Source organism: Hyperolius riggenbachi, chromosome 2 (assembly GCF_040937935.1).
Source record: "Hyperolius riggenbachi isolate aHypRig1 chromosome 2, aHypRig1.pri, whole genome shotgun sequence".
NCBI lineage: Eukaryota > Metazoa > Chordata > Amphibia > Anura > Hyperoliidae > Hyperolius > Hyperolius riggenbachi.
In genome coordinates this window covers 304,230,164-304,248,338 of record NC_090647.1, presented here as the reverse complement: position 1 = coordinate 304,248,338, position 18,175 = coordinate 304,230,164, and the positions used below count along the sequence as shown (strand labels likewise).

Sequence of the window (18,175 nt, the reverse complement as noted above, 5' to 3'; positions counted from 1 at the left end):
ATATATGTGCCACTGTACACTAATGGTGGATACTGTTGAATTATCCAAACCAACTATATTATCTACATCAGTTGCCTGCTTCTGGACAGGAACTCTGGATTGCCTTTTTATTGCTACAATACTGCTTTTCCAGGACACAGTGCCCCATTATTGCATCTTGAGATCCTTTTGATATACAGTTGCCTGCTTCTGGACAGGAACTTTGAGCTGAACTTTGCTGCCATGATGCTAACTCACCATAAATTTGGGCTCCATCACGGCCTATAGGCAATCCCTGATCCTCCAAAACCATCAACTGCCTGCTTGTGGACAGGAACTTTACAGTATCATCAGTTGCTTGCTTCTGGTCAGGAACTCTGTGCTAACCGATTGCTGCTATTACATTCCCTTGCATCTTAGCATCCTTACATCATGGACTCTTTAGCCATATGGGTTATTCTCTAATATCTGGGGTGCATTGCTATTTTTCCTTGTTTTGAATCATGCTCTATTGCTGTACACTTGCTGCTGTATGACATCTTTTTCCCTCAGCCGCCCAGACACTCAGATCTCCTAAAATTGTATGACTAATAATAACTTTTTTAAGTGTATTAATAAATGGTATTTTTATATATACCCCTGGTGTCTATGACTCATTGAAGTGAGACTTGGGTGTAGATGGGTTCTGCTTTCTTTTCTCTCTGTACATGGAGTACTTTTGAAAACTTGTAACTTTTGTGCGTGCCTTACCCTTCTGTTATACATTTTTATCTTCTAATTTGTGGAATGCTCTTAACTTCATGTAGAAATGAAGCCCAGGAGGAAATCTATAAAAAGGGTCAGTCTAAGAGGATCTGGGGTGAGCTATACAAGGTAAGTATGACTACCTGATAAAGTTTACTGTGTAAACCCAAAAATTTTAACTGTTCTAAGTCTTGTTCTATGTCTAAAAAGGCGATATTTTATTAAATCTGGCAATTAGTGTTTGACATTCTCGTATGTAAAAATTTGAATTTCGACTCCTGTGTTTGTAGATGCCCCCTTTTCTAGCATGTTCTTACTGTGAGCAGGAACAGAAAAGGATATGTCCGTAACTAGAGAAGGGTGGTTAGCTGGTTATTACTGCATAGACAGAAGAAACCCTGCAGTAAAGTTTTGGAGCGAGGGGACTCTGTAGCTACTACTGCAAGGTTCTGAGGTCTGTTATATTCAGCTTCTTAGAGCGTATAGGTAGCACACAGAACAGGAGGTATCAGAATGGCACTGAGGGCCTGAGCCCACTAACACATTTGTGTCCGCTTCTGTCTGCTTTTCAGCATCTGTAACATTGATGTGTAACTGAAAAGCGGACGCAACTGCGTCAGTGGGTTAAGGCCCTGAGTGATATTGGCATAAAATCATCAAGTGGATGCCAGAGCTATGGTTTTTGAATACCCTGACTTTGTTGGGTGTGGCAATTTTGGAAAACTGGGTGAAACCTGTATAAAAAAGGATCATGTTGAATATAACACATACACTGTATTTTTACTTCTTATGCAATGCCAATGTACACTAGACCTCCTATTTTTTTCCACCAATCCTTTTTGGTAATTAGATGTGTATAACTAGTATGCATAATGATCTCTTGCTGTTATTATGATTGATTATTTTTTATCTTTTCTTGCCTGAACGTTTCTAATAGTAAAGTGGACTGATTATGTATTTGCACTTGAGTCTTGTAAGTTACTTTTTTGAGTTTAAATCAAGCAAACCCAAAACTAAGCGTTACAATTCAATTCACTCCAAATCGATTTCCATGCTTTAAAATAGTTAAAGCTGTGTTTTGTTCTGCTAACATCAAAGTACTTTAATCTGGCAAACTTAAGAACATTCTTAGCAATTTTTCTATATTTACATTCACCATAACTTGTCGTTCTATGTTCCTAATTTGCTTTAGTATATCAGGGCATCTGTAGTACTATGCACGTGTGGTTATTTGTTCAAAGACATTGCGAAGTTGCAAGTGTTGAGTAAAAATAAATATTAAATGTGAATGCAGTGTGTGGATCATATTAAAACTGATGAAAAACAAATGGAAATCGTTTTGATAAACTGTTTCCAAAGCAAATAGTGTGGTGGGAGCTGGGAATTAATTTCAAAGGGGTGTGAAAATGTTCCACTAGAAAGTCAGACTGCCCGTTCTTGTTTGCCTGATTAATAGCAGGGCTGACATACGCTTAGTAAGTGAGAAAAGAAACGAGCAGTGTTGAAGTCTTCAGCAATGTTGTTCATTGACAGGGCAACTTAACCACTACATTATTGTATTGGAAACTTGCTGTGTAGAATTTGGGGGTAAGAAATACAACAAAACTAAAAAGCTAAGTATTTATGCAGGCAGTGTGGGTCACTTTTTTTGAGCTAAATGTTGTTGTTAAAGTGAACCTTAAGCCAGAAAAAAAAAGTGTTTTACTCACCTGGGGCTTGTACCATCCCCCTGCAGCAGTCTTGTGCCCTCGCAGCCACTCACTAATCCTCTGGTTCCCTGCTGCCAGCTAGTTTTGTTTTTGCCGACAGGCCCGTTAGGACTGGCCACGCGTAGCTTTTTCCGCATTCCCGACTGTAATTAGCGCTATTGCGGTCCGCAACGCGTTGCGGCCCGCAATAGCGCTAATTACAGTCGGGAATGCACAGGACTGCTGCAGGGGGCTGGTAGAAGCCCCAGGTGAGTAAAACTCATTTCTTTTTCCTGACTTAAGTGTCCCTTTAAGGATTTTGGGACTGGACATATTCCTGGAATGGGTTAGTCAATATGTCTATAAATTAAAGAATGACTCTACTCACTGCAATTCAGCAGCATGATTGAAGATCATGTATGCAAATCTGTCAGGCAGCAATTGTCTGATCTGTTTTATTGGAGATATTTTTTTCCTGGCAGGTATGGCCTGGCAATTTTGGCTTGCAGCCTTTGGGTGGTATATCAATATATTTAGTATATTTCAATGGTGGAATATAGACTCTTAGAGGATCAGTTAAATAGGTTCAAAGGATGCCACAAAGAGAATTTCAGTGTTGTGCACATGCAATCATCAGTTCATAAGTAGATATGTATGGGTACATAGATTTGCCCCATCCATGTATTCTTAAAGCATTAAAAATGATCTTGGAGCAACTTTACTTTGTCAATGGAGATGCTTTTTCCATTTGCCTTGTAAAATTACAAGGATCTTAATGCAAATCTGGAGCAAAAATACATTTGAGATAATGAATTGTATGTGTAGTAAGGATAATAAATAGAACATAAATAGCAAAGAAACGAGTCATGTTTTTATTTTCAGGTATATAGCTTCTATAACAACTTTGGATTCTAAACTGCAACTGTGACAGTCTGATGCAGACTCTACTTTTGCTTGCAGACTCTACTTCCTGCTGAAGCACTGCCTGGTTATACTATTCTAGGGAACACACGCATGCACATAAATCACTTAGACAATACGGTACAGAGGCGCCAACAGAGTAAAAGAATCAAGTATAAAAGGTATAAAATGAAGGGCAAGGGTGGACTTACCTCTCCGACAAAAACACAACTATTGTATAAGCTCAAGAAAAACGATATTTATTCTTACTCCAAAAACAGTCTGCAATGCGTTTCACGGGTCTCAAGCCAGCTTCCTCAGGCAAAAATACACAAGGAGCAACTGCAATAGAAACGTGTTATGTCAAAAAATGTTTAGTATGTTTTTATATTGTTTCTATTGCAGCCGCTCCTTGTGTATTTTTGCCTAATTATAGCCTAAATGGATCCACATAGTTAGATCAGTCTTCATTGACGCTAATCGTTGTATATCGGTGTCTTTTTGCGTCGTTCTTCTTTTTTGTTCCTGACTGTACTCAGACGACACCTTTGTTTGTTCAGCATGACATCAAAACACACTGATGTTCAAAGAGCTGAAATGAGTGAGTGGGCTAGCAGGCCACTGAAAAGAGGAGTAGGCTAGCAGGCTGGCACCGTGGCAGTTTCTTGTAATAAATGTTAAACCCTCAAGTGTCAATATAAATAATAATTCCTTTACTTGTATATCGCTTTTTTCCTGTCGGACTGAAAGCGATTGCAGGGCAGCCACTAGAGCACACTCAGTACGCAGTAGCAATGTTATGGAGTCTCGCCCAAAGAACTCCTTACTGAATAGGTGCTGGCTTACTGAACAGGAAGAGCCGGAATTTGAACCCAGGCAGTACAATATCCAGCCACTTGTTTTAATGTATTATATATTATTTATTGTTTAATAAACAATGATTAAAGATGAAGTAATCCAAATTTCCTTTTCCAGGTAATAGATTCTTCCGATGTAATAATACAAGTCTTGGATGCCAGAGATCCCATGGGAACCCGCTCTCCTCACATAGAGTCTTACATCAAGAAGGAGAAACCTTGGAAACATTTGTTGTTTGTTCTGAACAAGTGTGACTTGGTCCCTACTTGGGCCACGGTAAGGGCTTAAGGCACATTTTTATTTTTCAAATCTAGTTCCCCTCAGAATTTACACAGGAATTAGCTTCCATCAATGCCTAAATGTTGCTAAAGGCTGAATGGCTTAGTAGAATCTCTCTACAAGTACACTGCAGTTGTACTCATAAGTTTATATACTATAGCAGAATCTGTAAAATGCTTAACATTCCTTAAAGAGACTCTGTAACAAAAATGTAATACTATTTTCTACCATCCTACAAGTTCCTATACCTATTCTAATGTGCTCTGGCTTACTGCAGCACTTTCTTCTATTACCATCTCTGTAATAAATCAGCTTATCTCTCCCCTGTCGGACTTGTCGCCCTGTGTCTGGAAGGCTGCCAAGTTCTTCAGTGTTGTGGTTCTGTGATGCATCTCCCCCCTCCAGGCCCCTCTCTGCACACTGCCTGTGTGTTATTTAGATTAGGGCAGCTTCTCTCTGCTCTGTTATCTTGTACAAGCTGGATAAATCATCCTTTGAGATGGCTGGGCTTTCACATACTGATGAATTACATACGGGCAGAGCTGTCTGCACTCTGCAGTAAGGAACAGCCTGACACTTCAGTGGATGAGAGCTGAAGGGGGAAAGAAACACACAAATGATCTCTTGAGATTCAAAAGGAAGGCTGTATACAGCCTGATTGTGTATGGATGTATTTTCTATGTGTGGACATATTGTACATCAACCTATTTCCTGTTTTGGTGGCCATTTTGTTTGTTTATAAACAAACTTTTTAAAACTGTTTTTAACCACTTTTAATGCAGCGGGGAGCGGCGAAATTGTGACAGAGGGGAATAGGAGATGTCCCCTAACGCACTGGTATGTTTACTTTTGTGTGATTTTAACAATACAGATTCTCTTTAACCACTTGCCGACCGCACACTCATACCGTGCGGCGGCAAAGTGGTAGCTGGAGGACCAGCGACGCAGTTCTGCTTCGCCAGGTGCCTCCCTAATTAATCAGGGAAGGCCGCTCGCGCGGCCGTTTCCTGTCAGATCACGGAGCGGGTCTCCGTGAATAGCCTGCGAGCCGCTGATTGCGGCTCGCAGACTAAATGAAAACGTAGGAGACGTATGTCTCCTTTGTTTACATTGTACGGCGCTGCTGCGCAGCAGCGCCGTAAGGCAGATCGGCGATCCCCGGCCAATCAGCGGCCAGGGATCGCCGCCATGTGACAGGGGACGTCCTGTCACAGGCTGCACAGGACGGATAGCGTCCTGTGCAGCCCCGATCACCAGGGGGCAAGGTAGGAGAGGGAGAAGCGGAATTTCACCGCGGAGGGGGGCTTTGAGGTGCCCCCCCCCCCCGCAACAATACAGCCAGCAGGAGCGATCAGACCCCCCCCCCCTGCACATCATCCCCATAGGGGGGAGAAAAGGGGGGCGATCTGATCGCTCAGCATACACCCTGATCTGTGCTGGGGGCTGCAGAGCCCACCCAGCACAGATCACAAAAAACAGCGCTGATCCTTAAGGGGGGTAAAGGGTGGGTCCTCAAGTGGTTAAAGAGACCCCAAGTTGGGCTAAAAAAAAAAAAAAAAAAAAAAAAATAGGCTACCTGATCCGGGGGCCTGAGCGGATCAGGTAGCTGCACAAACTGCTGCTCCCCACCACTCCTGTTGGCCCGCACTGGTCCACTTTCACTTTGGTGACCTCTGGGTCGCGACGCTGCACTGAAAGACTGTGTGCCTCTCATAGCGTGCAGGGAGCGCAACCAGGGAGAGAGAGCTGCCCAATGGGCTCTGGAAACCCTGCAGGAACACCCCTGGCGGGAGTTTTTGAACAGGGAATCTCTCTCCCTGTGTTTACCTTCGAGATAGCGACAAATGTTGTCGCTAATCTGGGGGGGCTATAGTGCGGCGGTGAGGGGGCAGAGAGCGTCAGTATTGGGACACAGTCATGTTATGAGGCAGAGAACATGCCTCTGTGTCCTATCTGCCCAACTCGGGTTCTCTTTAAGGAAAAAGAGTAATCAGGGAACACACACCTTTTATTTTTAATGGGGTTGAGATTGAACAGAGACATATCAAAATAACACAATCAGTTACACTGATAATACTCAGATGGTTGTTCCTTACTGAAAAGTTTACATATCCTCAGTTCTTATCACTGAAGCTCAGCATGACAGCTAGTCAACTGGCATTGTTGCGAATGAAGATGGCAGCCTCCGTATTTCTCTCACTTCAGGTTCTCTTTAACCACTTGATGACTGAGGTTTTTTTCCACTTGTGGACCCGAGCAATTTTCACCTGTCAGTGCTCCTCCCTTTCTTTCGCCAATAAATGAATTACTACTAATCACATCGTAATGATCTATATCTTGTTTTTTCTCGCCACCAATTAGGCTTTCTTTGGGAGGTACAGTATGCTAAGAATTATTTTATCCTAAATGCATTTTAACTTGAATAAGAAAAAAATGAAAAAATCCATTATTTCTCAGTTTTTGGCCATTATAGTCTTAAAATGAAACTTTCTACGGTGGATAAAAACCACACATTTTATTTGCCAGTTTGTCCCGGTTATTGCAACGTTTAAAAAATTACCCTACCGTAGTACAATGTATGGCGCCAATATTTTATTTGGAAATGTGCATTTTTTTCAGTTTTGCGTCCATCACTAATTACAAGCCCATAAATTAAAAATTAATAGTATTATACCACCTTGACATAAATTTTAAAAAAGTTCAGTCCCTAAGGTAACTACCGGATATTCCAGCGTATAAGACTGGGCGTATAAGACAACAACCAACCTTTCCAGTTAAAATATACATTTTGGGATATACTCGCCCTATAAGACTACCCCACTTGACTCTTGGACATTGGTATACTGTACTGTGTGTACTGGTGCTATACTGTATAAACAGGTACAGATACTGGTGCTGTACTGTATGTGGTACCCAGTATACAACAACCAACCAATCACGACAAGCGATGTACCTTACTGACGATCGGCTGGTTGTTGTATACAAAGCCTTTCCAGTGAGGTGCCCCCTCACCTCGTCATCGGGACTACATTAACCAGCAAAAAAGGAAGAACACCACAAATACAAAACTAAAGTCCATGTCTATAGACGAAAAGTGAAATACAATAAACAAAAGACGTCCATGACATAATAAAGTCAAAACCAATCCAGCTCCGTATACAAATAATGATGATCTTTATTTAAGGAATATGCAATTAAAAACAAATACTGTTGCTGGGTGGCCCAGAGTGCGGAATCTTTCATATAACATTTGGTTTGTTATATGAAAGATCATTCCGCACTCTAGGGCTACCCAGCAACTGTGTTTGTTTTTAATTGGTTTTTATTGCATATTCCTTAACCTATTGGAGACTGCCGCAGGTTGAATCAACGTCCGGCAGGTGGTGGTAACCTTCTGACCGGACGTTCATTCAACGTCCACGCTAAACCACCGCTCCCGACGCGATCATGTGCACCCGGAGGGGGAGATTAGGCTGTCATATGACAGCTGGCATCTCCCACTAGTGATCAGCAGCCATCGCGTATGGCTGCTGATCACGTGATCACTACGATCGCTGTCGGATCGTAGTGATCACTCTGACAGCGGCGGCAGGGGGGAAAAGGAGAGGATCCACTCACCTCCCTGTCGTTCCAGCGACGATCGGCGCCCCCCTCTGCTCTGGCCGGCATCTCTGCTCCGTCTGACGTCAGCGCCGGGTCCCGGCTTGATAACGTCATTTGGAGCGGAGATGCCGGCCGGAGAAGAGGTGGCTTCTGCGGCTCATCGCTGGAGCCTGGAAGGTAAGTGATGGCTGCCAGCTACAGGGGGGACACTTGCCACCATGGGGGGGGCACTGCCCAGCCAGCCACAGAGGGGATCCAGCCGCCTGACCCCCCCCCCCCCCCCCAAACGCACGCACCGCCCTCCACCGCAAAATGCCCTGCTCCTTAAGGGGGGGTTAGTCGGCCGGTCCCGAAGTGGTTAAATAAAGATTTATTATTATCATTATTATCAATATTTGTATACGGAGCTGGATTGGTTTTGACTTTGTCATGAACGTCTTTTGTTTATTTGGACTACATTAAGTCACTTCTTTCCAGGAATCCTGGTGAGTGGATTTTCTTGTACCATACTTGTACTGCACAGCCCTTGCTGCTTTCATACGGTCGCTGCATACGGTGGGGATGCGGCCATGGACGTTTTGAGCTCCCCCCACCATATGCGGCAACCGCAGATTCTCCAGTCCGGCTCGGAAGTTTCAGCACCCACCCTATAAGACGACCTCCGACTTTTGAGAAGATTTTCCTGAGTCAGAAAGTAGTCTTATACACCAGAATATACTGTACTTACCGTATATACTCGCATATAAGCCGACCCGCATATAAGCCAACCCCCCAACTTTTACCTGAAAAAACAGGGGAAAATGATTGACCCCCATATAAGCCGGGGGTAGGAAATGCTGGCCGCCTTATTCCCCTAGTGTGTCCCAGTATAGCTAGTAAAGTGCCCAGTATGGGTAGGTAGTGCCCCAGTATAGCTAGTATAGTGCCCCAGTTTAGCTAGTATAGTGCTCAGTATAGCTAGTATAGTGCCCCAGTTTAGCTAGTATAGTGCTCAGTATAGCTAGTATAGTGCTCAGTATAGCTAGTATAGTGCTCCAGTTTAGCTAATATAGTGCCCCAGTTTAGCTAGTATAGTGCTCAGTATAGCTAGTATAGTGCTCAGTATAGCTAGTATAGTGCCCCAGTTTAGCTAGTCTAGTGCTCAGTATAGCTAGTATAGTGCCCAGTGTAGTGCCCTGCCCCGCACGCTCCCTCCCTCCGCGGCCGCTGCTGCTGCTATTACCTGCTTTAGGGAGCGGCCGCTTCCTAATCCGGGTTCCCCTCTTCATCCTGCGGACTCCGTAACTGTATCACAGCAGCGCGCCCGGCGATGCGCCGTTACCAGGGGAACCGCTCTTTCCTGCCCCCTGCATCGTCACAGCAGCAGCGCCGGGCGCGCTGCTGTGATACAGTTACGGAGTCCGCAGGATGAAGAGGGGAACCCGGATTAGGAAGCGGCCGCTGAAGCAGGTAATTTAGCAGCAGCGGCGGCCGCGGAGGGAGGGAGGGGGCGAGCGACCCCCCCCCCCCCAACTTTTGGCCCCCTTTTTGGTAGTCAAAAATTCGGCTTGTATGCGAGTATATACGGTACATTCTTATTTTTTTATGTAAATTTTTTTCCTCCCTATATAAAAACAAAACAAAAAAAAGTTTGGGTACTATGGGAGGTTGTGGGGAGGAAATATGAGTCAGTGTAGGGATTTTTATTAAATAAAATGAATTTTGGTGTAATTTACTATTTGGCCACAAGGTGTCCTCGGTCATTATTTCCGATTCACGTACATAAGCACGTGAATCGGAAGTAATGCGTGGCAGTGTAACAGGAAGATGCAATGAATTCCGGCGTCTCGTAGACGCCGGTATTCATTGAATTGGGAACTTATATTTATGAATGGGAACTGCGGTCCCATTCATTAACCTCCCCACTAAGCAGCGGCCTGCACAGTAAGCTTCCGGAGACGCGAGTGGGAGCGCGCACTATTCGTCTTGTTAGACGAATAATTGACCAGTGCTGGCGGCGGGGAACGGAGGATGGCGCGGGACATGACCGCTACAGGGGGCCGATAGAAGCCCCAGGTAAGTGTCTGGTTTTTGTAACTCCACAGAACCCCTTTAAAATGTCTTTTATTGAGATGATCTGGGCATCTCATCCTTTTTCTACTGATACTGAGAACACATTCTGTGACCCAATTTGGGTCTAAAAGCTACACACCTTTGGTCGGCTTCCTGGTTTGATGCTGGAACATTCGCTGCACACCACCTTTCAAATTATATCTCTGCACAGCATGACTCACTGCTACAGAATGTTGAACTGCCAATATGTTTTCTTTTTTTTCTTTCTTCCTGTGATTAAAATATATTAGTACTGTGGGTCTGGAAAGCTTCTATTTATAATGGTAATTTTTATTCCATCCAGCTTTGTGGTTCTCCTACAGAGATATTGTCATAGAAACCTGTAATTTCATGGCAGATAAGAATAGCGTGGGCCTTGATGCTCTGTCTGTGAACCATCAGACGTTTGATGCTTGGCTGCCTTTCATATGAGTGGTAGACAGTTGTTCCCAAACCCTCTCTGTGGCTGAATATCTTTAACCACCTCCAAATTGCAGTTTCATGTATCTATTGCATGTTAAAATAGTACTTCCTGTCTTTAAATCTTGATCTTTTTACATGTTTTGCTAAATAGTACAGCAGCTCACTGAAGTGAAGAATCTGCTCAAATGGTTGGTGAAATGTATTAGGGAAATAAAAGTTCTTTTGATTTACTACTATCAGAGATACCATTACTTGGCTGAAAGCTTCAAAGGATAGTATCCCTATGATCTCCCAACTTGAGCTTGCTGGATGGAGAAGGAGAAAACTATAGAGAAATAATGCAGTGGCTTGGACTGACTGAGATTTAGCTACTGTGTTTTTTAAACTATAGCCTCAATTCACTAAGGTCATGCTGGAGATAAGGCAAGATAAAACCAGTGAGAGAGTTATCTTATCTCTTCATTCCTTAAGTTACCTCCTCTGTAGTTAATTTACCTCCTCTGTAGTTATTTTCACACGCAGTTAATGAACAGCCTGTCTTTAACTTTGGAGTTATTTTAAAGAGAATCTGTACTCAAATATTCATACACTAAAAAGCATACCATTCTATTCCTTATTTTCTCCTGTGCACCTCTGTGCTGTTTCGGCCACTCTGCTGCAATCCTGGCTTGTAATTAACAGTTTTAGGCAGTGTTAACAAACAAACTAACCAGCTTGTGATAGGCTCACATAAACAGAGTGTGTGTCATACAGAGTGTGCAGGGGGCCTGCAGAGGGTGTGTATCGCTTCTATCCAATCACAAGCAGCCCTGCACATTCCACACATTCAAGCCTTAGCCTGACAGACACGACAGAGGAAAGGAGATAAGATTTATTACAGAGACAGTGCAATTAGGAAAGGCTGCAGTAAGCCAGAGCACATTAGAACAGACATAGGAACTTATAGGATAAAAGAACTAAGGCTGAAAAATTTGTTACAGAGTCTCTAAGGATTGGAGAGTTAACTTACTTTGTTAAATTCATGTTTTAAAATTATGATCAAAATTGGTAGTTTTAGCAAAACTACATTTTTAACTGTGATAAGTAGTAGAATATATTTTAAGTGGTTTTAGGGTCGGGGCCTATGTCTAGTTTATTTTTTTTAGTGACAAACTGAATCAAAAGCAATAAAATGTTCGCATATTCTGAAACAAAATAAGATTTGGAAAATACTTGTAAAATGAAAACAAAGTAACAGAATATAAAATTAAAATATATTGTTACCTTTAGGAACTTGACTTTTTAAATATGTATACTATGAGGGTATATTATTATGTGCCATATATGTAAATGCCATGAGGGTATATTACTATTATTTTTGCAAATAAGGTCTTGCAATCCCTACACGCCCAGCTACACTTATAAGCTATGGTACCTGGACTTCCAGCAGTAAGAGATGTTGTTGATGTATCTTAATGGATGGATCAGACAGCAGCATGTGCAGGCAGTGGCGGAACCAAGCAGAAATATGGATCCAAAGCTGCAGCACAGCCTCCATGGTCAGGTTGTTTTCAGAATGACGCATGACTCTGGTATTTAGCAGAACTTGCTTCCAGTGTTAATTATACAGTATGTTACTTTTTTTGTGAATATGGATTTTGGAAACTTTATCAAAGACCCTTTTTTTTTTTTTTTTTTTTAAATATAATTTGCCTTTACAATCCCACCCAAAAAATGCTGGAAATCTTGAATAATATTTTGGGGAAGCAAATATTTCTGGTTTCAGGGCTAGAGCTGTCCAAATGTGTTTCCTTTGCTATGAAACCCAGTCCATATATTTTCTGGAGATGATTATTTCTTTAGATTGCATGGCACATGGCATTTGCAAGAGAGCTTGTGACATCTGCAGTTACTGTTGACATGTAATGTACGGATACGTAAAAAGAAAATCTGTTGCCTTTTCAGAAACGCTGGGTTGCTCATCTGTCTGAACAATTTCCAACTCTGGCCTTTCACTCCAGCCTCACCAATCCTTTTGGCAAAGGAGCTTTCATCCAGCTTCTCCGGCAGTTTGGAAAGGTAATGGCATTCATTGTTTAATTGAATTTGCTGGTTAATGTTAAAAAAAATTTCAATCGTGAAAAAATTTAAATCGTTAGATATCTGATTTTATTTGAAATCTATAACCAACCTGCTTCTGCTTTCTAAAGTAAACATCCTGCTGTGGTCTTATTGTCTTTTCAGTAGCTGCTCAGTGCTCTGTGTATATCGTATCAAATCTCTAGCAGTCATTTTTCTTTGCAGCAGATACTACTGTCAGGTGTGCTTTACACCAAACTTGAGGTTAAGTCCACATGAGATAATGGGCTTGATTCACAACAGTGCTAACGCATAGCACGACATGCAATGCGCGTGGAGGTTTACGCGCGTAAAGATTTACGTGCGCACACTAATGTGGCAAAGTGTGCGCATTAACATGCGATAACCTTAGCGTGTGCACGTAAAACTTTATACGCGCAAACCTTCACGTGCATTACATTGCGTGCTAAACGCATAGCGCGGTCGTGTCTTGTTCTGTATGCCTAAATACCATTGCTTTTACTACTGGAGTTTACATTTTCAATTTTAATTTGCTCACTAGAAGTAAAGAATCTGCTGCCTGTTTCATAGATGCTTTTTGCTAATCCTGAAAGTGACTGTATCTGCAGAGTTTATATTACTGAGTAAAGCTTTGTACACACGCTAGACCAGTGGTGGCAAACAGTTTAGAAGCTGAGTGCCCAAACCGTGACCCAAAATTCACTTATTTATCACAAAGTGCCAACATGGCAAGTTATATACCCACATTTAAAATGCATCAATCATCCTCACCAATGAGATGCAGTGATTTTCCCTCATTTAAAATCCATCAGTAACCCCCAACAAATGAAATTACCCCACATTTAAAGTGCATCAATCACTGCCACAAATGAGCAGAACCTCCCTAACAGCCTGTTCCCCCCCACATGCCACCATGGCTGAACCAGTTTGGAGGGAGGATGGGGAGATTAAGTAGCTGGGGGAAGGGGTAGGTAAGGAGGTTAAGTAACTGGGGGAGAGGGGGGAATGGGGAGGTTAAGTAGCTGGGGGAGGGAGGTTAAGTAGGACAGGAGGGAGTGTAAGGTAGGTAGGGTAGCTGCATCTGGATGGGGGAGGATAGGTAGGGAGGTTAAGTAGTTGAGGCTGGGGGGAGTAGGAAGTGTAGGTAGGATGGTTGGGTAGCTGCGACTAGGAGGGGAGGGTAGGTAGGGAAGTTGGGTAGCTTCTGTAGCACAGGATGGCGAGTAGGTAGGTAAGGTATCTGCATCTGGATGGTAGGTAGAGATTATGGAGCTGCTGCTGGACAGGAGGGAGTGTAGGTAGGTAGGTAGATAGGAAGGAAGGTAAGGTAGCTGCTGCTCGGCGGGAGGGTATGTAGGGAAGTAGTTGCGGCTGGTGGGGTAGGAAGTGTGGGTGGGTAGGTAGGGAGGTTCAGAAGCTGCAGCTAGGAGGGAATGTAGGTAGAGGGATTAGGTAGCTGCTGTAGGATGGGAGGGAGTGTAGGTAGATAAGGTAGCTGCAGCTGGATGGGAGGATAGCTAGGAAGGTTAAGTAGTTCCGGTTGGTGGGGAAGAAGTATAGATAGGAAGGTTCCTAGTCGGAGCAATAAAAGTTCAATGCGCAGTGAGGAGGCAGATCTAAATTTTGTCCACTTTCACCTGTCTGCCTCTCTGCGCTGTACCTAATTTAAGGTTTCTGGAGGGGAGGAGAAGTAAGGGGGGAATATTTAGTTTAATAATGGCTAAACAAAACCACAACACCACAAATCTGCAATGGCCTCAATTCACTAAGCAGTTTAGACTAGTCTACTGATGGTTTTTAGTCTACTGATGGTTTGGTCAGTTGCATCAAAGGGGAATTCACGATTATCAAATGATTTATACCTGTTGTTAGACCTGGTCTAAACCATTTGGTAATTAGGTGGGTAAAGCAGGGGAAATGATCAAAAGATGCAATTCACAAAGTTTTTACTGACATCCTTCTCCTTTGATGAGCGCTCCTCTGCATACAATTAAACTCCCGCATAATTTAATTCAAAAGGTTCCATCCTCACATCTAAAATACCTCACAGAATTACTTTACTTACAGAAATCAGCTGGTCTAATCTCTGTCAGAAAAAGTGAGCGTGGTTACTCTTTGTTTGCTTTTGTGAATTGTGTAATTATTGAATGTTAGACCAGGTCTAAAAACAGGTCTAAAACACTACACCAAACCATCAGTAGACTAAAAACCATCTGTAGACTAGTCTAAACTACTTAGTGAATTGAGGCCAATGTAGCGGTGGCTAGCAGCGCATGCCCACAGAGAGGACTTTGAGTGCCACCTTAGGCTCGTGTGCCATAGGTTCGGCACCACTGCACTAGACAAAACTATGGCAAGGATGCTGCTTAACCTCCCTGGCATTATGATTATTTCCAGATTTAGGGGCTAACATTTTTTCTCAAGCTTTTAGGCCCTAAAAACGAACAAAACCGTACCATGGAGAGATCTGCAGCAACTCCTGCGTATAACTCACTCAGGCATGGGATTACTGCTCTGAGGTACGGATTTCTGTCCCGTGCCTGACTCAGGATTACTCCTAAGGAGGTTTAAGATGGCTCCGCCAAGAATCTAGCTTGTAAACCGCATCCCTCCCCCTCGATCTCCTTGGGCTCATTGGTGAGTGAGCTACCTGGGCTAGCAACATGTCTGTACAGCCTTGCCTCCGAACTGTCATCCAAGGGATCGAGCCCTGATCCTAGCTGAATGACTGTCCTCTTACGTGCATACAAGGATTGAGGACCGGTATCCGCTGCAGGCACGAAGAACTCAACGGATCGCAAAAGTGGCACTGCACATTGCGTCACATACTGTACATTGAAGCATACAGTTAATGAAAAGCATGCTTCACTGTGGCATTTACCCTGTGCGCGTTTTGCGGTAACAAACTGCATGCAGTACATTACCATGCTACACTCCGTTGTACGGCAACACACCCGCCGAATTGTGAACATCCCCTATGTGGTACATTGCAGTGTGGCAAGCCACGTCACAGAGCGCCCGTTATACCGCACCACAGTACACCACTGTGAACGTAGCTAAAAGGTTTAGCGTTACTACTGCGTGCACTCCTGCCAGAGGCTTGCTTACACTAGAGGAGCTTAGCAGGTGAAACACAGATAGTGTTACTGAGTTTAGAGACCTACAGACAGGTCCAAAAAGAAATTATAAGGACTTGACATATTAAGACAACAGCCTGCCTTGGCGATTGAAGCCTGCTGCTGGCATCTTAAGTTGGTGGTAATAATGTACCAGGACCAATGGTGAGCCAGTAGGTAAGCTAGAAAAGTGAAAAGGACACAAAAGTCATAGAGGTAGTTTTGAAACGTTCTCATCCTACTAGCTGAGGCTTCTGTTACTGGAGGTAAAAAGGCCAGGAAACCCCTGAACAGAGCAGAGTGAGATGAAGCCTATATATTTTTTCCACGTGTGTGGCCCCTAACTTTTCTAAACTGGCTTGTAGATTTGATAAGATTTGTCCAGCCCTTCTTTAGCTTTATAACTAAAGTTCTGCTTGAAATCATGTTTGGGAAGGGAGCTCACTCGCCTATAGTTCCTAAATTCCGGTATACTTTGAGAAATGTTGACTACTACAAGATTGAAATAGAAAAGGATGTTTATTTTATAAAAATAATTGGAGCAGAATAGTGGAGATAGTAATTCTATCAACCAGCCCACATCTTTAGCCAAATAATGTGTTCTAGCCAAAAAGCTGAGTTCTTGCTTGCTTTTGTGTATGGAGGCCCAACTAAAGATTCTTGTTTTTCTTGTAACGTGACCTGTCTTTGGAAGGACCCATTGCAAGCTTGCCTTTTCCCGTAACACATTTTTCTTGATGTTAACACATTTTATTTACTTTGTCACATACTGCATATATAATTTGTAAGCCAGCTGCTGGAATATAACTTAAATGAGTTTCTAATTGGTATTCTGTGAGTGCAATTTAATGTACATGTGCCTGTCTTACATCTTCCTTTTCTTTCCAAAAATACAGATTTTCCTTTCTCGCTGGAAAACTTATAACAATATGACTCTCAGTTTTCTTGTTTTTGCTTCACAGCTGCATACTGATAAAAAGCAAATTAGTGTGGGATTCATTGGTTATCCTAATGTGGGCAAGAGCTCCGTGATCAACACACTACGTTCCAAGAAGGTCTGCAATGTGGCTCCAATTGCTGGGGAAACTAAGGTAAGCAACTTGTATACACAATGAGATAGTCAATTTTAGGCTTAATTAACTTTTTAGGTAACAGTAGCCCCCTAGCTTACTAGCAAACAGTAATTTGCTCAGTATAACATAATTGCCCCAAATCACCTTTCTGAACTTTTCTCCCATCGTTGGTATATGACTGGTGCCTCACCCCATCCCTGCTTCGAGTGGTGAGGTGATGTGTCCAGGTTTATGCTGGTGCACCTGTCATTTGTTTTAAGGGGCACTCTCCCCTGGCTTCCAGTCTGATGCTTACTACACTGCAATGTCGGACCTTTCCAAAGAAAATTGATTGTCTTTATAGTGTAGTGCTATAACTATTGCCTGCTAGTATGGGGCTCAGATAATCAGGGAGATTAACTTTAAAGCATAGCAATAGAGCAAGAAAAAAAGGAAGTAACGTTTACCTGGCACTTTTCACACCCGTTGAGGTAAAGTTTCTTTTGTTATGCCAGATTTAGGCTGGCGTGGCTTCACTTTTCTTTTGAGTTCAGTGTGCTATTCTTGAGTTATGGCCACTTGGTAAATTGTGGTGGGAGTATAGCCCGGCCTGTAGGTGGATGGACTCTTAACAAAGCTCTGTCACAAGACTACCCCACCCTGCCTTATGCAGTGAGCTCCAGTTCTGGCAAAGTTTCTGCTGGGGGTGGGGGCTCTGGTTTATGTATATTAATTTTAGTCTTCCTCTATTATTTATTTCTATGCAAGTTGAAGCGTAAAGGGAAGATCACTATCCTGACCATCTTTCTACTTGGCCGGGGCTGAGCACTCCTGTAGCTCTATTCCCAGAACATTGTAACACAGCATGGATTTTTGGCTTAGTGATCCTGGTGGGCACCAAGGAAATGTGTACAGCGGTAGGCTGATAAACTAGATGGTTCAAAACCCATTCCCATAGGTATTTCCTTTACGCATGCTCAGACATTGTGCTTTGGTGCCAATTATATTCCACTTTCCCAATTCCTCACCTTCAAATATATCTTCTCCTTTCCTCTAACTGCAGGGCCGTCTTGTTTTCTACTTCTGTCTACTGCTTCTATGCCAGGCATGTCAAACTTGAATCCAAGAAAGGGTTGCAGACACAGGTATTAGTGGTTGGGTCACGGGCACTGTGGGTGGACTACTGTCAGGCAAGCTTCACACCACTGTTTAATACTCTGCCACATTTCTTTAGTGGTCCCACCCCCCCAACACTGTGTCCTTAGGTGGCCTCCAGCACATCCTCCTTTGGGCCTCTCTTAGCCAACTGCCCTGAGGGGTGGCTAGAGTAGTGTAAGTTGGTTAAAATGGTCACCAGCTAAAT

At 43.1% G+C, this 18,175-nt stretch overlaps 1 protein-coding gene across 2 annotated transcripts in view; it reads left to right on the top strand.

The window, feature by feature from the left end:
• Positions 1-18,175, top strand: part of GNL2 (G protein nucleolar 2) — a 67,775-nt gene that overhangs the window by 23,153 nt on the left and 26,447 nt on the right. Inside the window, exons 6-9 of one of the 2 annotated variants that reach the window (XM_068269043.1) lie at positions 786-852; positions 4,287-4,445; positions 12,510-12,623; positions 16,723-16,851. In XM_068269043.1, coding sequence (XP_068125144.1) covers positions 786-852; positions 4,287-4,445; positions 12,510-12,623; positions 16,723-16,851 — 469 coding nt within the window. The remainder of the gene's footprint in view (positions 1-785; positions 853-4,286; positions 4,446-12,509; positions 12,624-16,722; positions 16,852-18,175) is intronic. The other variant, XM_068269045.1, reaches the window with a different exon arrangement.